Below are 21,086 nucleotides of genomic sequence, written 5' to 3'. Positions count from 1 at the left end.
TCGCAACCATGAACAGTCTCTCAATATGGTCAATGTGTAGTAGGGTTTTAGCCCTGATTGAATTTGGGTGCCAGAAAGACAGGAATCCCATTGCTGTGGAGTAGGGGTGGCAACTCTGTGGGCTGCATCAGGCCCACAAAGCTGCTCCCTGTGACTGACCAGCCAGCCCTCTGCCAAAGGGTGCTGTTTATTTTCCTCTTGACCTCCACTAATCCTACAAAGGCACTTCTTCTCCCTCTTGGGCACTGCTGCTCCTAGGTGTTAACTCTAAGGGAATAGTCCTTCTTCTTTGCTAAGCACTAATGCCACCTTAGATGAAGAAGAAACAACTTTGCAAGGTAATTGGAAAGCTTTCTTCCCCATTGCAGTGATGGGCTGGGGTGGGGGGAGGCTCCGATAACTGAAGAGGAAAGACTATTCTTCCTCCCCATTGCCATGCTGGCCTAGGAGGAATGGAACGTCTCCCAGCCCAATGTAGTGATGAGAAATCGACAGAAGAGTGAATGTGTATTGGGGAAATTGTATAAACGTGTATGTGTGTACATCTGCCTGCCTAACTACTTATCTGAATGTGTGTTGGTGTGTATGTGTGTTGAATGTTTGTGTGAATGTCTGTTGGTCATACCTACTTTGGCCATGCCCACTACTGCATCAGCCACTCGAGGGTTAACCAACTTTTTTTTTTACGTCTCTTGGGCCAAAAACTCCTACTCAGAAGCATTCAGCACAGGGGACAGGACATTTCCATTTACACTTCAGTGAAGTGTGGATCCACGGTATGGGCCTTCAAGAACCACTAAACTTATCTGTTAGCCCTGGCTCACTTGACAACTACAAACTGGCAAAATGGATATACATAGGAGCTGTAAGAGACTCTCAGCACTCAAGACCTGAGCACTAACTAGCCTTTGGTGTAGAAGGTGCCAAATGACTAGGGTAAAACCAGCCCTGCACAGCAGATGCTGCCACCACTCCTGTTAGTCCACTCAACCTGAGCCAGGAGAATCCTGGGCTGTACACTGAACAGTGTGCAAGAGCTAGATAGGAAAGCAAGAGATAAAGAACCAGAATCCTGCCTCTTGAGCAACAAGCCCACATTACTCAGTAGCAGTTTGACCAAGTAGGATTCAGAGCTAAAGTTTAATCCCAAGAAAACACACAAGGTTCATAGAGGTCGAGTAATTAATAATTACAAAAATGTCAGCATACAAATATGAACCCATTACCGGTTAAAATAAGAAAGGAAACTAATGTGTGAGAATACATTTGGAAATCAGACAAAAAGCAAAAGACAAAAAGTTAACTGCTAGAATGCTAACCCCACTGAAATCCAGCAAGCAGCATCTCAATTCTGGAACTCTCTTTGAGGAGATATCACTGCCTGCCTGCCTCCCTACCTTTAGTCAACAACTGAAAATGCATCATTTTCACCCAGGCATTTCAGGGGAAATTGTAGGCATGATATGGCTTTGCTTTGTGTTGGCACCAGGTGTTTGAATGTGGTAACAGAAATTGGAGACCAAGCACCACAAAGGTTTCAGATGGGTAGTGGTAAGAATCTACCTCTGAATTGTGTGTTGCGGGTGGAGAGTATGAGCGGGTAGGAAGCATGAGAATGAGGTTTATGATTTTTTGGGGGGGTGCCTGAAAGTTGGGGTGCAGAGCAGAGGCTCCCCTTGCGAAGGTGGAGAAGGATGCTGAGGAGCTGAACACAGAGTGTGTTTCTCACCCTGAGACGAGCAATAACATCAGTATCTCTCTGTACCTCTTTGAGGCTCTGTAAGGCACTAGGGAGGGACGCAGGTGGCGCTGTGGGTTAAAGCCTCAGCACCTAGGGCTTGCCGATCGAAAGGTCGGCGGTTCGAATCCCTGCGGCGGGGTGCGCTCCCGCTGCTCGGTCCCAGCGCCTGCCAACCTAGCAGTTCGAAAGCACCTCCGGGTGCAAGTAGATAAATAGGGACCGCTTACCAGCGGGAAGGTAAACGGCGTTTCCGTGTGCGGCTCTGGCTCGCCAGATGCAGCTTTGTCACGCTGGCCACGTGACCCGGAAGTGTCTCCGGACAGCGCTGGCCCCTGGCCTCTTGAGTGAGATGGGCGCACAACCCCAGAGTCTGTCAAGACTGGCCCGTACGGGCAGGGGTACCTTTACCTTTACCTTTTAAGGCACTAGGGAGTGGGTTGCCAGTCTACTCCCACTGACACCAAGCAACAGCCACTTATTGAAGTGTCTTCCCAGACCTGGGCTGATCCTAAACTGGACTTGGGTGCCTGGAAGCTTGTTTGTTGTTGCCTCTTTCCCCTCTGCTCTGAGGAGTGCAAGGTGGCACACCAAAGGGATAAATAATACCTTAATAATTTGTCTGACACCTTTAAGTTTACTTTCATATGCTGGCACTATTATTATTAGTAATAATTTGTATACCACCCTTCACCCAAAGATCACAGGGCAGTTCACAACAAAATGATAAGACAAAATACATAAAACAAGAACAAGAACAAATCAATAACTCCCGCAAAAGTAGGTTGGTGTTAGGTGGATTTTTTAAATTAACAATATGTATATGCTGCCCAATAACAAAGCTGACTGCGTTGAATTGTTGGAAAAATGAGCAGTAACTGTAGGATGTTACAAGAAGCAGCATTGTATGTTGAAACAAATGCTGTGACGCCACAGAAAGTGATTTATTTTATAAAAGAACCACAAGGCTGATTGGGTATCTTCTTAGGCCAGTGGTTTTTAACCAGTGTGCCGTGGCACCCTGGGGTGCCTTGAATGATGGTCGGGGTGCCGCGGGCAACACTGGCCTCTGCCCCTTTTTCTTTCCCTCCCTTCTCCGATGCCTTCTTGCATCTCTGCCTCCCCAAGGCTTGCACAGCTGTTTGTTGCAGCAGCCTTGGCTACCAGTTCCCCAGGCAAAGGGTGCCTCTGGGGCTTGCCAGGCCCCTGTGGGCAGGGGACGCAGCTAGGGGACCAGGGATGGCGGCGGCAGCAGCAGCAGCTGCCCAGAGGACTCCCAAGAAGAGAGAAGGCTCTCCACCCACAAGGGAGGGTGTTCGAAAAAGGGTGAGAGGCTGCCCGCTCTGCAGGCAAAGGGTGACCCATAACTGAGCTCCTGAGCCCCACAGGAGTGCCGCAAAAAGAATGAAGTTGGTCAAGGGAGCCGTGAACTCAAAAAGGTTGAAAACCTCTGCCATAGGCTAACACACTGGGCGCAGGATGAGCTTCCGGAGCCAAAAGCAAGGGCCCCTTCCCTTCCCCCAGCAGCAAAAAAAAATTGGCCTGTGGGGATTTCCCACTCAGTTCAATGGCTCTTACTCCCAGACAAACGTGTGCAGGGCTCCTAGTAAACACCGGTCCCACCCTCCGCGGGTTGACTAAGGGAAAAACGGGCTAAGCCACGCCTCTCTCACGCTCCGCTTCCTCTATTGGTCCGACTTAGGAACGGCTCTAACCAATAGAATAGACCAATAGAATAGAATAGACCGCCGGGCTCTTATTTATTTCCCTCCTACCTCTTCCTTTCCCGCTCGGTCTGCCGCCGCCGCCGCCTCAATGAGAGCAAGTAGGGGGCGGGGCTTGAGACAGGCTCTGCCCCGTGAGTAACCGTTGGGCCCGTCAGTCAGCTTGGAGGAAGAGGCAGCCTCTTGGCTGGAAGGAGATGGCGAGGCCGGGCTCCGTAAAGCACAAGGTAAATGCGGGCGGGAGATGGGGAACAAAGCGCTCCCTCCCTTGCCATTAAGTTCGGGCTCTTCTCCGTGAGTTCCCCCCCTAACCGTGCATGATGCCTGTATGCTTACCGACTCAGGACTGCAGTTCATGCACCTGATGATGGAAGTGGAGTGAGATCCGCGAACGCCTCTGTTATTGATGCATCTTATTTAGTTCTTAAGGTGCCGCGAGACTGTTGCTTTTACCAACAGAGTAGGTAACAAGCCCACCCTTCTAGAATTCGTAAAAGCAGAGGGTCTTTAAGCTGATCCCTATCGCTCTTGCTCCTGGAGCACACACGCAAAATGTGATGGTGTGAACCGTGATTGTTTCTGAAATACCAGATTGTACAAAAATAGTATGAGTTTAACTACTTAAGCATAACCTCTCCTGGTCTGCAGTGGTTTTATTTATTATTAATAGTTATAGAACACATTACCAAATGGTTGAGGTTATAAAGGCTCTTAGTTGGAAACCAGTGTTTTCCTTGTTGAAATGGCCAGTTAATAGTCATGCTTGTGCAGGGAATCTGAATTTCAAAATGTGAAGTATTCTGTTCTTGATATTTGCAAATATGGTTTAGCTGATTGATTGGAATCAATTCACAAAGGCCTAGATGCTCCTAATGTTTATTTATTCTTAAAAAAGACTCTTAACTAGCTTACATACAAAGTATTGGTCAGACATGCTACACTACTGTATATCGCTTTTCACTCTTGAAGTAGAATGAAATATTTCTGTTATCAGTTCTATGCTCTTATAAGCATTTTTGAAATAAAACATCACTTGCATGCTAGGTTTCCTGTAGAAGATGTAGTGTCTCTCTCTCTCTCTTTTGTAAGCCTGAGGTGTGTGTTCTGTTATACTTATTCTGGAAAACTAATACCAAATATTGAGTGCTTGTTTGTGCATCCAACAGGTACTGTCATCAGGAAGGTTGACAGGATCAGCTAAACTTGCAAGTGGAGGAAAACAGTAAGAATATCCTCATAACTTCTACATTTGTTCAGGTTTGAGCAGTAAAGGTAAAGGGTAAAGGGACCCTTGACTATTAGGTCCAGTCGTGGACGACTCTGGGGTTGCGGCACTCATCTCGCTCTATAGGCCAAGGGAGCCGGCGTTTGTCCGCAGACAGCTTCCGGGTCATGTGGCCAGCATGACTAAGCCGCTTCTGACGAACCAGAGCAGCGCACGGAAACACATTTACCTTCCCGCCAGAGCGGTACCTATTTATCTACTTGCACTTTGATGTGCTTTTGAACTGCTAGGTTGGCAGGAGCAGGGACCGAGCAACAGGAGCTCACCCCGCCACGGGGATTTGAACCGCCGACCTTCTGATCGGCAAGCCCTAGGCTCTGTGGTTTAACCCACAGCACCACATGTTGTCCTTTCTGCTGGCAAAGCGCCAGGTCCTGCAGACTGGCTGATTGGGACCAATGCTTGTCTTTAGAAATGAAGAGTATAGAATCGTCTTAAATTCCTTATCAAATATTACATATAATGCCTTCAAACTACGTCAAAAAGCACCTTAAGTTGGTTTTAGAGTTTCTGATACTGTGTTTTAGCATTTCTCCTTTCCTAGATATCAAAATCCAAAATGTGTCCAAGTGTTGTTTTGTATGTATGCTAGAGAGAGAGTTGACACAGCATTTCTGTGTTTCAGGAATGCTTTAAGAAAAGTGGCACGTCCTGATGCTGATTTTGGCTACTCCTTGTATTCCACAGATTCTGAAGATCAGGTAATGACAGACTATCATGCAAAATCTGAGCAAAGTTTTTTATTTGTGCATATTAAATATTGCTACGAAAAGCCACTAGCCCTGGTTACTGTCATCATGTTTCACATTTTCAATTAATCTGGAGAACAGGGCCTTGTCAGAAAGTTATATGGAAGAGGGTAATCTTTTAAGCAGGAGTAAGGAACCTTTTCTGGATGGATGGCTGCCCATCTGTTAATCACTTAATGCCATTGTGATGTCAGCTCATGTTGCGCTTTGAAGCCCCGATTGTTGGGATTTCAAAGTGCAGTACTATTTAAAATTCATTTCCTGTTTGCAAAGGACTTTCAGACAGCTCCTGTTTGAGTCTCTGGTTTTGTAGGCTCAAACTAGGCCTGGGTGATATATCAATATATTGCCCAGAACCAGTATGAAGAGCAGACCGTGATGTTGGTTTCATTAAGCGGTATATCACTGATGAAACCGCCACCGCTCCTGAATCCCTGTGCTAGCAGCATGCGCTGGAGGGAGTCAAATGTTTCTTCTTCCAGCGGGCACTGCTAGCAGAGGGACTCAGGAGCAGCGGTGGTTTCACCAGCAATACATGGCTTAGTGAAACCACCATCCCACTGCCTTCATACGACGTGGAGGGAGAAACAAGCTGTATCGGCAAGGCGCCGATACAGCCTGTTCCTCCCTCTGAATCTTTAAACCGCTCACCTGAGGAGTGCACAGCTGCCCTTGCCTCAGTCTAGCAATTAAAGGAGCCCCAATACTCTCTGTCACTTGTGTGTGAGCAGCAAAAGGAACAGGCATGTCTCAGCTGGGGAGGGGAAATGTTCCCTCCCCCCAGCTGAGCTGCGCGAACAAGCTGCATTGTCCTAGCCTGCAAGCCTGGGTGAATTCGCCTCAGCTCTTGAGGTGAGAGCTGGGGCAGTTTCACCCGGTGTCTTGCAAGCAGAGGCCAATGCATCTTGTTTTTTCAACATCGCGGTAGACGGTGTTTGGCTGGCGAGACACCGCAATGTTGGAAAGCTAATATTGTCCAGCCCTAGCTTAAACAGAAATGCTTGATCACTTGACTTGAACAGTATTTAACTCATTTGCTACATAGGCCTGTGCCTTGCACAGGATTTAACCCAGTTATGTCAACTGACAGGCAGGTAGACATGGTTGGAGGGAAAGAACCTCATAGGTCAAGATTAGCCTACAGGCCCAAGGTTGCCCACCCCTGCTGTTAAGATATGCAGGTCCCAAGCCAGCAAGGGTTGTAATGAGTATCTTGAATTGAGCCTGGAAACAAACCAGCAGCCAGGGCAAATCATACAATGCCTAGCACTCACGGGCATCCTAGCAGAAGCATTCAGTACTGATTGCAGTTTCCAACATACACTTTGGAACATTTACTAGCTCACAGAATAAAGAAGGTGTAATAATGAGCCATTTTCTGTGAATGAAAACTGTTTGCATTCTCTTTCATATCCTTTCTATAGGTTGCAACCATTCATCATGGCCTGGATCGCTGTGCATCTTTACTAAAGGACATTTTGCAAAATGAATCTGAAGGTAGTATTCTTTTTAATTACTGGAATTCAGTTTTCATTCTGCGAGTAACTTACTTTGTTGCTAAATGATATTATTTCAAATGGTGCTAGGGATGGAAAACCTCTGTCAAAAGGCAGGAAAAGCAGCTTTTGTCAGAACAGCTTCAAGACCTTTACTCAGTAAAGTCAATGGTTCAAAGAAGAGGGGTCAAAAGAAAAAAAGTATTTCTGCAAATGTGCGTAAAGGAATGGGTAAGATGTTTTTCTTCAACTTTATTTTCAAGTTAGTTCTTTATTTTATTATATCCATTCAGTGTTTTGTTACAGAATAGCTGTAAGAAAATGATAAAACACAATTTATACATTACTCTTTAAAAGATCTGATTTTTTAAAAAATAGCCTTACTGTACCATAAATGTTCAGTAGATTTCACCTGCACTAGTAGATCAAATTTGCTTCATGGAGGTCTAAGTTTTTTGTTGTATTCATCAATAGGACTAAATTACGTGTTTCACTGTACAGTCTTTGGTCAAGTACAGGCCACCATGAGTCTGTGAACAATGCTCATGTGACTGCACAAAGAATATTCTTGAACTATTAGAAAATAGTTTAGACTTTGAGGAATACTTAAGAGTATAACTTACATATTTTTACTTTTATCTTACATAATGTGAGATAAAACATAATCAAGACTACAAGCGCATGGCAATGCTTCAAGAGTAGAATTCCAAAACTCAAAAGGTTACTGCTACATCTTTGTTGTTTTAGAATATAACTTAACAGAGTTAAAAGTATTCCTTTTTGCTTTTCGTAGTGCCTATGCCAAGTAAGCCAGCATCAGTGAATGCTGCAGTTGCTGAAAAAGACACAACTCCTGTAAGCACAGGGCAACCTGCTCCTCTTCAACCAATTCATATACCTTGCACTCAGCACTCTCCTGAGATGCATCAGAAACTGTGTGAGCATGTACAAACCCAGATGTCTCTGCTAAATACCCAACCGCTGCAAAAATCCAGTGGCATTCCTGAAGTTCCATGTTCCATCATTCCTGAACACAGTGAGTGGGAATGGCATGATTTGATCTGACAGACGTTGTGGGATGGATATATTTAATCTTAACACTGACAATTTTGTTCTTTATACCTCAATTGATAGCAACATATCAGCCTGTAACAGCATTCAACTCCCGTTTGCCTACCTCTACACCAGCTCTGTCCCCACAATATGCAGCTAATCCTTCGTTTGTTCAGCCTGTAAGTACTCTCTTAAATTTTGGATTGCCACGTTTTGTTCTGTGCATACTGTTGATAGATTTCTACTGTTTTGCCTTCCTTAAAAGTTCCCTTAATACATGTTAAAATGGGGGCTTCTAAAGTCTAATGCAATTTAACAAGTGTTGGTGTAGATGTAGATTACTAGTCATTTTTTTCATTTTATTTATTTGTGGTTGTCAAAGAGGAGGAACCATGATATAATTTCAATTTCCCCTTGGGTATTTGACAACGTAAGAGGTTGGAGGGGACAACAGGAATGTAAGACTCTATGTTAAGGTCAGCAGCTTGTGCCAAAGTCCAGCAGATCACATTCAGGAAAACACTCTATTTTTCCCATCACATGACACTTCTTAAAAACATGCCTGTTTGCTTAAGCCTTTTCTGGCATTTAATGTTGAGAATTAATAGTGCCCTTTGGATTATCAGCTGCATTTTTTATATTTTACTGAGATTTATTGCTATATTTTATCACCTTGTACACCGTCTTGAGGCTGACCGTAGTAGGCATTATATAAATACTGTTACGAATGAACAATAATAAACTGTTACGAACACCTTTATGCTTAGTCCTGAATCAGTTTCATGTTTTCCAACATGTCTAAATGCTGGAAGGTGTCAGCTGTATCAGAGCTGTATAAGTAGAATTTGCTTGTCACCCATTCTTCTAAATTCTTCCTCACTACATTGGGCGAGCACAATACAGCACAATTGCAACAAATTAATTCTGTGAGCCGAAAGGGGAAAAGAAAGAAAAAATTGTTAAAACAAATCCAACTTCACCTGCTTCAAAGTGAAGCTGTTTTGAAGAACACCAGTACCGAAGCAACCTTTAATTCTGCATATATTTTGAAACACCTGCCATAGATTACCCCATCAGGTTCAACTAATTACTAATACAATTTAGGCAATCTCTCTTTGTCTCTCTTTGTGTGTTGGATAACAATCAAATGGCATAATAGCCTATTGTTAAATAAGCCTTTAGGATAGGGTATGTCAGCTGCTGTGCCTTTGAAAGTATGCTTAAGAAGTGGGGAAAGAGATCCTGCATGGTGTCATAGAAAAGATCATATTTACCGTATTTTTCGCTCTATAAGACACACTTTTTCCCCTCCTAAAAAGTAAAGGGAAATGTGTGTGTGTCTTATGGAGCGAATGCAGGCTGCGCAGCTATCCCAGAAGTCAGAACAGCAAGAGGGATCGCTGCGCAGCGATCCCTCTTGCTGTTCTGACTTCTGGGATAGCTGCGTGAAGCCTCTTCAGAGCAACGGGAGGAACACTCGCCCTGCCCTGAAGAGGCTTGGTGCGGCTATCCCAGAACAGCACTTGCTGTTCTGACTTCGCTTTGCTGGAGAGGCACTGCGCAGAGAGGGAGAGCTGCACAGCGCCCCTTCAGCGAAGCGGGAGGAGAAACGGAGCCCCTTCCGTTTCTCCCCCCGCTTTGCTGAAGAGGTGCTGCGCAGATTCAGATTTTTTTTTCTTGTTTTCCTCCTCTAAAACTAGGTGCGTCTTATGGTCAGGTGCGTCTTATAGAGCAAAAAATACGGTCCCTAACGTAATATTTACCTTTATAGTAGAAGGTTGCACATCTAAACACTACTCATAACTGAGTGTGCAGTATTAACATTTCAGTGTAGAATAAATTATTCATATGCTCTTTTTATAGGGTGCTGTCATTGAGAGCTGTACTCAGTGTGCATCACAGATGGGACTTCTCTTGCCAGAAGGCCCCAGTGGCTCCACTTCTGGTGCCCAAGGGCAGACTGTTGCTTTATGTTCTGCCCTGCCCCACATGACCCAGTCTGCTCCAAACAATCCTACGCCACCCACAGTACTTGCTCCACCTAGTACCAGAGAAACTGTGCCACATCAAGGAAACCACAAACAACAGATTAAAGAGGCAGACTTAATAAGATGTATTCAAGCACATCTGGCTCTGTTGCAAGCACATGAAAAGGAGAATGGGAAGGTTGATGGAAAGTACCAGGATGTTGACCCAATTCAGTCCAAGCCCTTGATTTCTAGAGAAGACACTGCTGAAGAATATAGTGAGGGTACTCTGAGTGAAGAGGAAAACTTGGATGGAGTTGATATGGCACCAGTGAGAGATAAAAGCTGTCAGACGAGCTTTGACAAGGACATTTTAAAACCTAAAAAGACAAGCCTTCAAAAAACAGCTCAGAAAGTGAAAACCGTGAAGTATCTTTTGGGAGAACTTAAGGCCTTGCTCACTGATCAGGGTAATATGAGATTTCTTCTTACACTATAATTGATTTATACTTCTGTAAGGTTTACTTAATTGAATACCAACATGACAAAACCACATTTGTTTCTACTAATTTTGTCTTTCTACTAAGGTTTCATATTTTAGTATTTTGTTCCTTTTATCTGTTAGTAGTAGGCAATAAAAGGGACGCGGGTGGCACTGTGGGTTAAACCACAGAGCCTAGGGCTTGCCGATCAGAAGGTCGCGGTTCAAATCCCCGCGACGGGGTGAGCTCCCGTTGCTCAGTCCCTGCTCCTGCCAACCTAGCAGTTCGAAAGCACAAAACTGCAAGTAGATAAATAGGTGCCACTCTGGCAGGAGGGTAAATGTCGTTTCCATGCACTGCTCTGGTTTGCCAGAAGCGGCTTAGTCATGCTGGCCACATGACCCGGAAGCTGTACGCCAGCTCCCTCGGCTAGTAAAGTGAGATGAGCGCCGCAACCCCAGAGTCGTCTGCGACTGGACCTAACGGTCAGGGGTCCCTTTACATTTAGTAGGCAATAAAGCACAGAGACTCCTTTCTGCACAAGGGAGAGTGTTCACATTCTCAATATGGCTGAGTGGTGCTTTTTGTTTTGTAAAAAATCTGAAGTCAAATGTAAAAAAAAAAATCAAATCTCTTTCCCTTCATTTTCCTAATCAGATCTGCTTCATGTATTGAAAACTAGTGATTTACAACTCATTGCTATTCTTATTAAAATATTTTTGGATACTTTCTTGATTAAGGAATCATGTTCCAGATCAGTACAGCATAAAAGCTTCCAATGGAGTTTGATAGGTAGTAGATCTGAATGTGAGACATCTTTTTTAAAAAAAAAATCTGATGAGTATAGAAAGCAAATATAACTATCTGCCTTGCCCTACCTAATATGAATAGGTTATAAAATGTTTCTTGTGGATTCCCATATTAATGTAAGTCTTATTAGATGCGGAAACACCCATGGTGGAATTCTTATTATTTCCACTTTGTGAGCTGGCAAGTACGGTTCATCCTGGGCAGCAGGTAAGTAAGCAAGCGAGCAAGCTTATATGGAAGTAAAGGAAGCTTCTGGAATAATTAGCTGTAAGCAGATGTGTTTAGGGTCATGTTGCCAACATTACACCTGGAACAATAAGGTTGATATATATACACAAGGGTTCTCATTATTCTCTGGGTAAAGTGCTGGTTTTTTCTTTTAGCAACATGCTCTGCAAAAACATTAATGAAATTTGTTCCCTTCCTTTGGAAAGGGACATATTGAAGACAGAGCTCTGTCTTAAATCTATTGTAGCATATAGCTGATGTGAAAGTACTTGGTATCTTTCTAGGATTGTGAATTTTTATTCTTCCACAACATGTTTTGAGGAGTGCATTTGATTACTCAACAGATTCTTCCTTTCCCCATTATAGATGATTCAGAAATTTTGAGGTTGCTAGGTGAAGTGGAAGACACAGTATCACTCTTGCCTGCAGTTGTTGGAAATGCAAATGTACAAGCTGAAATAGCACTTGCTGTTCAACCTCTCAGAAGTGAAAATGCCCAATTGCGCAGGTCAGTAATACATGTATGGAAGATCAGCAATGGTAATTCACCAGATCTCAGTTTAGAACAGTTAACGAAAGAGTGAATGTGCACTTAAAACAGAAGCATTTTACAGCAGGATTACAATTCTGTCCTTTTTTTAAAGGAGTAGATGCATAGATTATGTATACATATAAATTAAGTCTGTTATCTATAAAACAGAAATAGGTAAAGGTAAAGGTACCCCTGCCCGTACGGGCCAGTCTTGACAGACTTTGGGGTTGTGCGCCCATCTCACTTAAGAGGCCAGGGGCCAGCGCTGTCCGGAGACACTTCCGGGTCATGTGGCCAGCGTGACATCGCTGCTCTGGCCAGAGCCAGAGCCAGAACCAGAGCCGCACACAGAAACGCCGTTTACCTTCCCGCTGGTAAGCGGTCCCTATTTATCTACTTGCACCCGGAGGTGCTTTCGAACTGCTAGGTTGGCAGGCGCTGGGACCGAGCAGCGGGAGCGCACCCCGCCGCAGGGATTCGAACCGCCGACCTTTCGATCGGCAAGCCCTAGGCGCTGAGGCTTTAACCCACAGCGCCACCTGCGTCCCTTAAAACAGAAATACTGTATAATAAATTAACATGTTGAAACTTTTTTGTGAAACAATCTAAAACTTGTTTATCAATGTTCAACTAAAATGAGTAAGATGCATTTGGGAGTTGAAACATCAGCAGACTATCTTGATATAAAAGTTGGCGCAATCCTTGTTCTCCACCCAATTTTCACTTTCTTGTAGAGTTCATTGTGGAAGAAGAGGGGTCTGCCGCGGGAACTGCAAAAGGCAGTTCACTGCCACATAATGGTTATCCATGTAATGTAACAGAATAGTTCTGTTATCGTGATTAATAACAGTTGGTAATGCTAGTGATAACAGTTGGTAATGCTAGTGATAACAACTGTGATCAGTTTGTGTATTCAGGTTGATAGGACTGTGGTTCAGCAACAGCAAACCTCTCTGCTGACTTTATCAGATCAGCACTGGTAACCTCAGCTGATTGGAAGCTCATATCGGTTGCAGTTGGGGTTCAACTGTATAATACGCAAGCTGCTGTGGGAACATTCTTGGATTGTGCTTTTTGTGTATTGGCATTGTTTTAAAGCTGTGGTGCAATTGTCCCAAGCAGAAGAGGATCTAGCTGAGAATGAAGGGTTGTCAGAATGGATAAAGTTAACTTAAAAGCTGAGGAAGACAGTTTTGTCCCCTCACTTTTTATCAAAACCATTGCCATAGAAAATAGCTGTTAAATGCAAACTTTCCCGCCCCCCAATTCAAATGAAGACGACTAAGAATATTGAATCAACAGCTGAAGAGCCAAGAGAGAGCAGAAAAAGAATGCAATCTGGATAGCAACTATGAATGTAAGTAACAAAGTGTAAAGATTTGAATGTATTTTAAAAGCACTTAAAACAGAATTTGAGGTGTATTCACAGTCTCTGCTGGTTACTCACACTTCTAACAGTTCTGGAAGCAAAGCTGTTTTCGTCTAATGAAGTACTTGAATAGTGTACTATATTTACTTTATATAAAGCCCTTCATGTAATAGTAAGCCATAGTTAATGGTTTACCACAAATGCACAAATTATACCTGCTTTCCCTGGCTTAAGTGTGTCCAAACTGGAAATAAAGGTTTGTTTTGCTCCAATAACAAATGAAGGATCGTGATTTCTTTCTCCTGCCCACTAGGAGAACATTCACAATTAACTATTAGCTATGTTTTTTCATTCATGTCTACTAAACTGCAGCAGATTTCTGGCTCTTAAGGTTTTCAGTTATGCTGCTGCTTCTCCTAGCCGTTATTCAGACCTATGTCACTCTGTTATTCCATGTTACAGATAGGTAGCCGTGTTGGTCTGCCATAGTCAAAACAAAAAAAATTCCTTCCAGTAGCACCTTAAAGACCAACTAAGTTAGTTCTTGGTATGAGCTTTCGTGTGCATGCACACTTCTGAAGAAGTGTGCATGCACACGAAAGCTCATACCAAGAACTAACTTAGTTGGTCTTTAAGGTGCTACTGGAAGGAATTTTTTTTTGTTATTCCATGGTTTGTTTTATGCCGATGATTTTTTATAATGTGTTGTACCCAATTCTAAATACATTTTCTAAATATATTAATAATAGATTTGCAGTACATATGAAAGCAGAAACTAGTTAGCTGAAGATTTCCTAGCATGTTCACGGGCTCTTGCGAATTAGCTGCATGTGTGAGCAGAAGACTGGTTCACATTTTGGCTTATTAAGATGTGAGATGCTAATCAAAACATGACCACTGTCTCATTCCCTCTCATACTGTTTCACATGAAACAATGCCATTGTATCGTACAACTTTATTCAGGAATGGCTTATTGACTTGATTGTGGAAGTGGTTACATGCATGGTTTCTCTTACAGTTTGAATATTAAAGTCTGTATAGTTGGGTCATACTATGAATTTCTACCATGTACATTATTGTGTGGAGAAAAGTAGGTGAACCAGTTAGTGCAGGCAGCGAGTTGGCTGTATCTTCATGATTGCAGCTGTTACATCCTAAGTCAGCTCCAACCAGTAAGTAAGACATCTTCAGTTTGGCCTAGAAGGAAATAGAAAAACTCATTACAGCTACAGCAGAACAGTTCATATATATTCATCTAAGGACATGTTGCAACATTCTCTACTGATTGAAATTTCTAGACAGTCTCCAAAGGAAGCCTTGGGCAAAATATATTGCTGTTAAAAATCCTAGAGATTACAAGGGCATGCCACCTATTTATATTTTAGTAGTTATAAATATTTGTTGGGGTTGAACTTGTCTTTTAAAACAACTATATGCTTCTTCCCATAGTCTCGCTCCAGTCTTTGAATATCACATTGCAGAGTCAGTTGAATGAATATATGAAAAGCAATGAGTTGCTGCAGAATAAAAATGAAGAGATCATAAAAATGTTAGAAAGCCAAAAAGAGGAAAATAGAAGGCTGACCAGAATAATTCACGAGAGGGACCAAGAGCTTCATGAAAAGCAACAGCAATATGATATTTTCTCAACAAAGCTCAAAATTGGTGTGTACACTGAGGCACTTTCTGGGTTCATATTCGTTTAATGTAAAAATTACAATTTACACTTCTTCAATGTGTTTCAGAAGCAGACGATATGCTGAACAGCACAAAGAGCTTGCAGTACAAGTTGGAAGTTGCTGAGAAAGAAAACCAGATTTTAGACATAACATTGCGTCAGAAAGATGCAGAAGTGAATAGGTTACATGAATTGACTCGGTAACTATCTTAATTTGCTTGTTAAATATGTATCTCACCTTTTAATCAAATGGTGCAAATAACTAATGTTCAGTAACATTGCCCTTGCTCTAACTTCCTTCTTTTAACTTTAGTCCTATGCAGTTAGCAAAATTTTAGGCCCAACACATTTAGAATGAAAAGCTGAAAATTGCATGTACAGTGGTGCCTCGCAAGACGAAATTAATCCGTTCCGTGAGGCTCTTCGTATAGCGGTTTCTTCGTCTTGCGAAGCAAGCCCATTGACAGCTTAGCGGATTAGCGCTATTAGCGGTTTAGCGGCTTTTAGCGAACAGCTGTTAAGCGGCTTATCAGCGGATCAGCTGATAAGCGGCTTAGCGGCTTAGGAAAAGGGGGGGAGGGGAAAAAACCCGCAGGAACGCGCAATACATTTTCGTCTTGCGAAGCAAGCCCATAGGGAAATTCGTTTTGCGAAGCGCCTCCAAAACGGAAAACCCTTTCGTCTAGCGGGTTTTCCGTCTTGCGAGGCGTTCGTCTTGCGGGGCACCACTGTATGTTGATCTGAAAGCTATGATAAACTTATAGAAGACTGGGAGAAGTCGCCATATTGGAAAATGGTGGATTCTTTTCAGTTTAAAAGCACCAATATCTCTGAAAATAATAGCCAAATTGAACATTCTCCAAAGATTTTGCAGAATAATTTCAGGTAGGATTTTCAAACTTCAGATTTGGGAGGGGGAACATGCTATATGTTTAGCATGGCAAAGGAACAATATTCAGCTTTTTATTTTAAATGTTTGGGTCAAGCCCTAGTTTCACTTGAAACTAATATTACAACTAGTATTCATTAACTATATAAATTGGCAAAATAATATAGCAGAAACCCATTTCTATCACTTAATTGGGGAAGAATGTATTGCTCTTGTGACTTTGTTTGAATAATTAGTTGCTCTTTGAAAACTGTATAATGCAAGTAATCCTGACAGTTAGCTGAACTTGGGTGTGCTACACTAGTTCCTGAAACTTGATTGGCTTACGGCTGACACTGAGGTGGTCGTGCTCAGTCTTCTTGGGACTTGATTCATTCACTATAGAATGCCACCCAGAAGGAGAGTCCAAAGGATGTACAGAAGTTCAGAAAATAAAGAAAACTTGTCCTTTGTTTTTCTACAGTTAATGGGTTTGAATAATCTCTCTTTCTATCAAGAATCCAATTTACTTAAGACTTCTTTTGAGGTGGTACATTAAGTATGAAAAGAAATTGTGTAGAAACAGACAAAGAGAAACAAATCTGCTTAGCCAAGTCTATTTACTTACCTCCAGCTGTTCCGTCTCTCCTTATTTCACTTGAGCTTCTTGTTTAATAGAAAATTGTTTGAAGAGGGCATAATTTATCCTGTGAACTGCCCTGAGACCTATGGGTATAGGGCAGTATACAAATTTAAATAATAAAAACAACAACTGCTTCTGGAGCAGGTAGTCTCGCGCAAGACCTTTGTTGAAGTTCAACTGATAGTTCTGTCACATATATTTAGTGTTATATCAAGTCTGGCACTGTGGGTGTAGTACCTAGCCACCAGATGGTGTCAGAGATTCGTGGACTAAGTTGAAACCTGTCTTGCTAGAAAGGGGAAAAAATGACCCTTTACAATTTATTCACCAGTGTGAATAAAAGTTCACATTCTGGTTTTTAGCTCTTGTTTTCTCTTGTTGCTTCACCTAATCCAGTTGGGCATCATTACCACACATTACAGGTAGATTTTTCAGACTGTAGCTCAAACTAGATGGGGGTTGTTTGTGCAACCTGTGTGCATACTTTTGTCTCCTGTTTAATAGGTTGGAACTGAACTATTGAGACTATTCAAAAAGCTTAAATTTTTACCTCTTCAGCTATTCAGGACAGTGGGGAGCAGAACACGTGCCAGGACTCCTCCACCCCACAAACAGCTAATCCTCAGACCGTTTTATTTTTTAAAAGAACCGTGGGTGCAGCCACAAGTTTCGTGGGGAGCACTTTTGAGTTCAGTTTTTAATGTTTTTGGAATTTTCCTTGAATGTTCCAGGAGAGAGTGATGCAGCATTTAATCAATTTAGTTTTTCAAGTTGCAAGCATTCCATTCATAACAATGGGCAAAGGGAGGGGTTCTCCCGCTCTTCCCCAGACACCCATTGCAATGGGTTATGGGAGGGAGTGTCTCTTAGTAAAGACTTCCGATTGCAGCATTAGTTCTTCCTTTAAGGCTGAATGGTGGCCGTTTGGCTTTTATTTATAAAAATATTTCTATATCACTATAACATGAAATATCAGGACACTGCACAACATTAGAACACAACACAATTAAATTATTATTATTACAGTGGTACCTTGGGTTAAGAACTTAATTCGTTCTGGAGGTCCGTTCTTAACCTGAAACTGTTCTTAACCTGAAGCACCACTTTAGCTAATGGGGCCTCCCACTGCTGCTGTGCTGCCGCCGTGCAATTTCTGTTCTCATTCTGAAGCAAAGTTCTTAACCCGAGGTACTATTTTTGGGTTAGCGGAGTCTGTAACCTGAAGCGTCTGTAACCCGAGGTACCACTGTATTAATATCATCATCAACAACAACAACAACAACAACAACAACAACAACAACACATATACTAGGGCATGTTAGGGAGACAAGCCAACCATTGATCACTGGTTTTAGGGGAAGGGGCGGCGCTTTTCCTCCTAGCAGTGTTTGTAACTGTAGCCAACTTGCTTTTGGCCCATGTGACTTGTTGGAAAGCAGTGACAGCTGGGTGTACGGTTGTATTTACATGGCCCCATTTCTAGAGACCCCTCTTCACTTATAGCCTCTCTCACTTGGCATTCTTTCTCCCCCATGGTTATGGCATTTACTTACACACACACACACACACACACACACACACACACACACACACACAAAAACACGTTCAGTTTTCTATTTCTTTTATTTTCAATGAAAGTTTAAATGTGTTTACCTCTTTACAAAACTAATAGATAATGTTCTACTTCAATACAATGGTCGTTTGGAAGATAAACTTAAGACAGACCACCAAAAAAGCCCAACCTGCAGTCATAGCTTTTAAGTTTTACTTTAAAAGCTCAGTATAGGTATGACTAAACAGTATTACTAACTTCTGTATTGTCTCAAGGTGGACTGTATCCTGAAAGAGGTACAGTATACCATGTCTATACCCACAGGTAAGTGGGTATAAAACTACAACCAGAGCCCAACTGCTTGAGACAAATTGAGGATCTTGGATTTTGTCATATTCCTTGTCCTAATTAAAATCAAACTACTGAATTGTTCTCAACAGGGCTCTGCAGGGCAGTATGTCTAAACTTCTCTCGGACCTCACTGTGGACACTGCCAAACCAAAACAGGAAAGCAGTCTGTCGAAAGCACTCTTGGAAATTCATGAAAAACAGCTGCAGGCCGACGCATACCCTCTAAGTGATTCTGTAATGAGCTACCTTAAAAAGTTAGAAACCAGTCCTATTCTGGCAGAGCCTGTCTTACCAAAAAGTAAGATGAAGGTACCAGGTGAAGGATATGACATGAGGGCAACTGAAGACCCTCCTCAAAACAGTCCTATTGCAGGGGAAATAGTGGCTCCAAAAAGCTTTGCCTTTCTAAAGCCTGATGTTGAAGCAGCCAGCAATTCAAGTACTTTGGTAGAAGGGCATGGGCCGGATGAGACTATTTACATTCCATTGAGTAGCAGGCCATCTCAGAAACCAGCTGCAGCAGCTGAAAGGACAGATACACAGTGTCAAGTTCCCCCAAAACGGGACTGTAACTTTGGGTTGGCCAATTCCAAGCAGCCAATTAGGTTTGAGATGCCGGGCAACAATGCAAAGGCCGTTGATAAATTGTATGGTAGCTTTAGTCCCAAAAAGACTGTGGAAAATAACTCTGAAAGTAAGGGGAAGACAGCAAAGCTGGAGGGAGACAGATGCCAAATGCAGCCAAAAGAAATAACAAATGAAGCTGCTAAAATGATTTCGGACGATCCAGATGGACTTCAGCCTGATAAATTCTTTTATGCTTCTATTCCACATCAGAAAGGAAACGCACAGAAAAAAGGCCCTGGTATTTCTGTTCCTGACTCCAGTTTCTCAACTTTTGACTGGATGTCTGGAAAATCTGAATGGACTATATCTTCCTTTTCAACATTCACTTCTAGAGATGAAGAAGACTTCAAAAATGGTCTAGCAGCCTTGGATGCAAACATAGCTAGACTGCAAAAGACTTTGCAGAATAGTTTGAAAAAAACAGCAAGTCCTTAATGCGCTATTTCAGAAGACGCTAGAGAAATGCTTTCCTTGAAATCTGGTTATTTTATAGCATGTTTGTACATGTATAACTTTTGAATTGTTGCTGTAACACTTTTTTTTTACTGACAAGATGAAGAGCTCTTTTACTGGCAAAAAATTATTCATTACATAAATGAAGATTAAATCTGAAATATCCCTGTAAATTTTAATTTTAGAATGTAAATAAATGTAAGTTTTCTAATAAATTATTAATTATTTGTTAATAAATTGATTGCACCTACTGTTTTTCTGTGGGCTTCATTTACTGATAATTTTTCATCTAAACACCACCTGAAGCTTGATTTTGTACCTCAAAGTAGTAAACTCTCCTTCCTTGGAGGTTTTTAAACAAATTGGATAGCCATCCATCAGGGATTCTTTAAGCTGTGATTCCTGCAATGCAGGGGGTCGGACTAGATGACCTTTGGATTTCCACACACAATTCAACACTGGAGGCAATTGCCTTCGTTTTTTCCTTGTTCCCACCAGCCTTTCCTTTCTTTGTTCCCACCATCAACAGACACCCTTTTCACGCATCTGAATATAGAGAGGGAGGAATGAGGGAGCAGCTTTGTTTATATACTTGACCTCCATATATTCACCACAAAGGCCTGAGCAACCTTCGGGCAAAAACTGAGCAGGATCCCTCAGAATATAGAAAGCAGCATCGGGGGGGGGGGGGGATGTTTGCTCAGGTCTTGTAATGTACATGGAGGCTCTTGACACATTCAAAGGACATCTGAAAAGCAACTGAAACCTACCACTCAAAGAGCTTTAAACCACTGCTGGGTAAAAATATGGCATTTAGCCTATATTGAAATGCATTAAAGGATTTTGAAGTTAATTACATTTGAAATAGTGATGCCACAGTGTAGCTGAGGTACTCTAATGTCAGAGAGGTAGCCTAGTTTACTGAGATCCCAGTTTACAGAAACAGTAGAATATTAGCTTATCAGGACTAAATCTTTCAGTGCAGCACTAAGATTTTAATCATACAGAAGTTCATAATAGGCGGTGGGTGAGAAAAGATTAAACAGCCTTCCCCTTTTGGGAACATTCAGCTTGATGAAATCAAAAGCTTGCATCACATTTAAGAATCCGATCGAAATCAAAGCAGTATTGTACTATTCCTGTGCAAAAGATGACAGCTTGCGTTTTAGCCCCAATCTTTATGATTCCCATTTCCACACAATTTTTCATTATTTCAGATTTGATTACCATTGTCCCAGCCATCAAACTAACTGAGGTGATGTCTTGTCAGTTCCCATTACCAAGACTGCTGTAATTCAAAAACTGCAAGGTACTAAAATGACTTAACATCATTTTCCAGGTGTAGTTATGTAGTTGTTTTTGAAAGGGGACAAGAGAGAGAGGAGGAGGAGGAAAGGAAACTTCCAAAGCCACTGCCTTCATTTCTCAGAACAACTTGTATAAGTTATTCATTATACTAGAATGAGCTTATAAATAGAAGC

At 42.3% G+C, this 21,086-nt stretch overlaps 2 protein-coding genes across 3 annotated transcripts in view; one reads left to right on the top strand and one right to left on the bottom strand.

Moving 5' to 3' along the window:
* The window catches only part of LOC307226175 (uncharacterized protein), a 244,021-nt gene that overhangs the window by 123,246 nt on the left and 99,689 nt on the right, over window positions 1–21,086 (bottom strand). The gene's annotated exons all lie outside the window — the stretch shown is intronic.
* Window positions 3,550–19,856, top strand: CCDC14 (coiled-coil domain containing 14). 2 transcript variants are annotated; one of them, XM_079993342.1, is made up of 13 exons: window positions 3,550–3,689; window positions 4,629–4,684; window positions 5,373–5,448; window positions 6,921–6,993; window positions 7,083–7,223; window positions 7,786–8,028; window positions 8,127–8,224; window positions 9,909–10,482; window positions 11,899–12,040; window positions 13,342–13,421; window positions 14,883–15,098; window positions 15,182–15,311; window positions 18,615–19,856. In XM_079993342.1, the coding sequence occupies exons 1-13, from the start codon at window positions 3,660–3,662 to the stop codon at window positions 19,585–19,587; spliced, it is 2,832 nt and encodes a 943-aa protein (XP_079849468.1). In that variant the 5' UTR covers window positions 3,550–3,659; the 3' UTR covers window positions 19,588–19,856. The 2 variants fall into 2 exon arrangements, with proteins under 2 accessions (XP_079849468.1, XP_079849467.1); XM_079993341.1 differs by having other exon boundaries at window positions 15,179–15,311.

The sequence above is a fragment of the Podarcis cretensis genome, assembly GCF_951804945.1.
Source record: "Podarcis cretensis genome assembly, chromosome: 1".
Classification (NCBI taxonomy): Eukaryota; Metazoa; Chordata; class Lepidosauria; order Squamata; family Lacertidae; genus Podarcis; species Podarcis cretensis.
This window is presented reverse-complemented; position numbering and strand designations above follow the sequence as displayed.